Source organism: Vigna radiata, chromosome 5 (assembly GCF_000741045.1).
Source record: "Vigna radiata var. radiata cultivar VC1973A chromosome 5, Vradiata_ver6, whole genome shotgun sequence".
Lineage (NCBI taxonomy): Eukaryota > Viridiplantae > Streptophyta > Magnoliopsida > Fabales > Fabaceae > Vigna > Vigna radiata.
In genome coordinates, this window is record NC_028355.1 from 19175971 (window position 1) to 19181200 (window position 5230).

The 5230-nt window shown below is 32.4% G+C and overlaps 1 protein-coding gene across 1 annotated transcript; it reads left to right on the forward strand.

The window, feature by feature from the left end:
• The first annotated feature begins 1563 nt into the window (after window positions 1–1563).
• On the forward strand, window positions 1564–2113 carry LOC106761408. Its single transcript, XM_014644959.2, has one exon. It carries the CDS (start codon window positions 1748–1750, stop codon window positions 1955–1957), a length of 210 nt encoding a protein of 69 aa, XP_014500445.1. The 5' UTR covers window positions 1564–1747; the 3' UTR covers window positions 1958–2113.
• Window positions 2114–5230: the final 3117 nt, after the last annotated feature.

Consider the following 5230-nt stretch of genomic DNA (forward strand, 5'->3'; position numbering starts at 1 on the left):
AAAAACAAATTTAAAGACAAAAATTTGGAAAATGTACATACCGTATTTTATTTGGGAAGGAACAATTTTTTTTAAATTTTAAAAATATTTAGGACTAAATTGAGACAAAATAAAAATACAAGGACCAAATTGGAACAAAATAAAAATACAGAGACCAAATTGAAACAAACACAATGACACGTGGTTTGACAGTGACATGTGGCACTATCAGTGCCACCTCACATTGTCATTGCTACGTGGCATAATGTCAACTTGACATGTGACAAATTTTATTTTTAAAAGAAAAAAAAATAAAAAATAAAAATAAAAATAATTAAAATATATTTAAAAAATTCAAAAAAATCACAAGTTGACACGTGTCACCCTTTTTAACAGTGTTAGTACGAAACTAACGACAGTGACCTAATTGTTTCAATTTTTCAAAAATAGGGACCCAATTGAAAAAAAGAAAAAACAAAAGACCTAATTAAAAAAAATCACCGAAAATAGTGATTATCAAAATGATTAAACCTAATTTATATCATAAATGTGATAAGTTTTTATTATCTTTTACTTTATAACAAATTTCATAGTCAAAACTCGACAAATATACTTGATATTTTTCTAACAAGTATAATTAAATTCATACTCACTATTTTATTCTTATATATCATAAACCTAAAAAAAAATTACAAAATCTTTTACAAGTAGATCTTTTATGCTAAAACTATTAGAAATAGTCAAATCACCACTTGAATATTTTCTTCTCGAAAAGACTACGTGGTGAATTTAAGTAAGATGAGTTGTAAATGCAAAACAAATAATCTTTTTGCAATTAATTAAAAATTTGTAAGTGTCGGTTCAACCCACGCTACAAGTACTATAGATATTAAAAATATAAATGACATAGTAATGGCTATAGCGATGTGCCACTTTCAACTAGCCGATCCTACAAAGTGTTCATATTTAAATTATATAATTTTAGTGTTCGTTTTAGTGAGCTAAAATCAACTCTATTTTTAGTTCTGCACGCCAACAGTAATTATTTTGTATCCATGTTTTTAAAGTCTTTCAAATTTCGAAACGTAGGGCTGATACTATTTCTTATTTAGCGTTGACTTTTACTTCTTTGTATCATGCTTTTGGCCGACTAATTATCCATTTTTTGTGTGTAGAGAGAGCTTTACACAAATTAAATATTGAGACAATCTAATAATTAATTCTAAATAAAAATTACGAATAAATAATTACTTTAATTGAAAAATATCCCGTTTACGGATGTTTTAATGACCCTCTCTTTTTTGTACTAAAAAATTCCAAAATATAAAGGTTTTTTTTCACATTGCATGGCAATTTTAGCAAGCTCAGCATAAGATAGTTGAATGAATGAGATCATTGTAGGACATGTGCGAACTGATGCATTAGAGCCTCTAATTCCTTGCTTCTGAACCACATAATCGGTGGAAGTTGAATCCCCAATGGTAATTAGCATGCATGCGAAACAAGTTATTCTTAATCCAACTCCAATATCAAAGCATATACACCACATGCAAGGTGGCAGTGAATCCACACTAACGTAATCCTCCAAAATTCCTACCGCATTTGTTCCCCCACAATCAGATCTCATTCACTTCCAACGTTGCATTTATATATATACAATCTCCTTCCATGAAGTCCCCACAACGCTATTCACCATTTTGTGTTCCACTCAAAGCATACACGACATAAACTTGGAAACATTCGCATTTCCAAACTATAGTTGGAAAACATGTCGGATTGGGGTCCCGTCTTTGTGTCGTTGGTGCTCTTCGTGCTCTTAACTCCGGGGTTGCTGTTTCAGGTGCCTGGGAGGGGAAGGTGCGTGGAGTTTGGGAACTTTCAAACAAGTGGTGCTTCCGTACTCATTCACTCCCTCCTCTACTTTGGCTTCATATGTGTGTTTTTGCTGGCAATTAAGATCCACTTGTACCTCGGCTAGTTCATTTTGCCACCTTAATCACAGCCACTAACGGATATTAATTTTGTTGGGGTATTCGGATAGATCAATGTTTCTGTTCTTTATTTCATTGTTCTTCATGTTTTGTTATTCTTGTCCTTATTGCATGCAATAAAAAGGGGCGCTCAAGTGGGTCTATATTTTACAATTTTTTATTCTTATTGTTACCCAATTTGGAGGGTTGTTGTGCCTGTATTCAGTTTTCCTCTTAATGACTGTTTAGCACTTTTCAATGGCATAGCTGAGTACATTCAAACTTTCTAAAAGTGTATACGTTTGCTTTGACAGAGAATTTTGTTGTTATGATTTGAAACTAAATAGAAACCAAATAAATGAAGAAAAGAAGCAGCAAAGTATAACAAAAGATGTTCCTTCTATATCACCATTATGATACAAGGAGGTAACATTTGTAAAATGATTTTTTGATATTAGGAAAGTTAACTGACAACTTTTATTTTTAAGGGTAAAATAATCATTAGAAACATGAATTTTTATTTATGAAAAAAAGAAAAATTAAAAGATAAAGTAGTGATTAAGTGAAAAAGGTTTTGGGTGTGAAAATAACATGGGTAAAAAGAATTAATTATACGATATACCGGTTACGACGCGCCATTCCTTGCCACATTATCTAGCAACAGCGGCGTAAGCCTCGGGAAAAGTATGATGACAAGTCGTTTTCGTTATAAATTATTAAATTTAATTTCAGTAACCGAATCTGATTCACAAATATAAAGTCTAGATTCCTTCATCAAATGAAGACTGTAGCATCCCGTATTTCCTGATAAATAAAAAACTTAGATACAATTTTTCCTTTATTGTTTTTTTACTTTTGTTTAATTTCGTTTTTATTTTATTTGGGGTTTAATAAAGTCCTAATTTTCATTAATTTTAGTTAATTTGATTTTTTTTATACTTTTAAATAGTTAATAAAATATGACTCTGCATATCACATGTCAACTGCACATCAAGTCTTATTTGTTCCTAGAAATAATCTAAACACTATTAGAACTACTAATAACTAGAAACTTTTATAAAAGATTCAAATACTACATGTAAATTAAGATAAATCTCATGCACAAAGAAAACATACAAACCAAAAAAAACTCAATTTACTATATTAAAGAAATTGATTTTTAACTGTTACCTCAACTACAGATGCCAATATATATATATATATATATCAAACTCTATTCCAGACCCTTATTCCATTTTTCTTAACTTAATCATACCAATATTTTAACTTTAACTTCAAACCAAAACAGACCAGATAATTCCAATTCAACATGTTGTCTTATAAAATTAAAAACTTTAAGTACATAAGAAGTCTCTCAAAATAATGGAAAAGATCTAAGAGTAATAATATAAACTAGGTGTTGCATATAAGCTACAAAGTTTTTAAAAATATAGAAAGGAGTCTAATAGAAAGAGTCCTAAGAAATAGTGGCTGGATCCTCTGGTTCCAAAGCTTGCTCCAAGGGAACATCCTCTGCCTCTGCTCACATCCAAAGGATTGGATGATCATCGCAAGGAAGAAGGCAAACACATACAACACATACAAATGCAAGGGTAATCTAGGTTGAAAAGCATGCAAGATAAGTCCAAATTCTAACTAACATATACTTAACAATATGCATATAAGCAAGCAAATAGACACTCTATCAGATTATACATTAAATGAAATTAATTATCATGTTATACAATCACACACACAGCATGCAAAGACCATAACACAATACAGACTAAGACCGAACACATTTTTTTGATACCAATGACCGACCACGTGATTTGACCATCCAGACTAGTATGAAATGTCGAGTTCCAGGGGTTTGTGCACTTGTTGTGGCCCTACTGCTTTGCAAAGCCATTGTCGAGGGGTTTCACCCGACCACACACAAGTGTAAGCCCTTTACCGAATAATAGGCCTCTACGTAGCACCTACTACTGGGACCTCCTGCTATTCTCACCACATGACTCATCACTCTCTAATTGAGCATGAATGGTCATTAGAATGTCAAGATAAACCCCATCTGGAACTCCGACCATTCATATGGTCAATCATAACAACTACAGTGGCACCACCATGTAACCTCCCTTGAGGATCATGAAATTACGTCCATCAATCATACTTTTAAATTGAAACACAACTCATGATTTTCAACGTTCTTACACTTGTACATGATCATACATTGTCATTTGAATCTATACAAATCATATATAATTCATACATACTCAGACATTACATACTTTCACAAAAACATCATTTATTAATACAAATTTCTTTATAGCTTTTTATTACCAACACTTACTTAATTTAAAAAGCTTGGAGACCCTCACCAATGGATCCAGAAGGGTCAAAAACCCCTAGAACGACCTAAAGAACGTCCAAAACGGATGTCCGGAACCCCCAAAACGTCAAAAACATCAAAAACACTCAATCTACTGCAGAAAATTCGCACAGCTTAATTTTTCCTGCCAGTAAGCGCTGTGCGAATTTTTCCTGCCATTAACCCTTCGCAAAGCGCATAGAGTGCGCTAGGCGACTCTGCATAATCTGCAGCGTGAAATTCTGCAGATCAGAGGAACTCACACACCCAAAACTCACTCTAGGCCATTTGGTGAATTTCTAACACTCCAAATTCGAAGTATATGTTGAATTAAACTTGTCTAAAGGTTCACACACACTCCTAACATCAATATCTAGTAATTATGCATCAATTTAGGATCTAAAGTTTCAATTTCAGTTACTAAAAGATTCAATTTCAGATTTACCATTTGGAAATTGTTTCAGGCCATTTTGATGCTACTAATAAGTCATATTTGATTTAACTAAGTGACTCTAATTGCCTAGACCAGACCTTAACCTCGAACTCTAAAAATCACCAGTCTAGTTCCCTGAATTTGGACTCTATCATTATAAGAACTGAACTGCTTTCCCAATAATCTACATAACTTGAAATCACAACTTCCAAACATTCACTCACACACCATCCTATTTTCATACCAGTCCAATTTCATATCATTCAAAATCACATAGTTCACAGTAACTAAAAGCACACATTCAAGTATACATATTCATCATTTCAATTCCAACAGTTACCATAGAGAATACACATGCATCAACTTAAAGCCTTTAAATAGTACCAACATAATCAAATTAATTTCTACCAACCAAAATTAAACCTAGCTTCCCTTACCTTAAATTTTCAGCAGCTAAACTCAAGAGGAAATCCAAAGACACTCTAGAAAAATTGACAG

What these genes read in the sequence shown, in the direction of transcription:
- LOC106761408 (XM_014644959.2), top strand. Translation starts at nt 1,748, where the DNA reads ATGTCGGATTGGGGTCCCGTCTTTGTGTCGTTGGTGCTCTTCGTGCTC.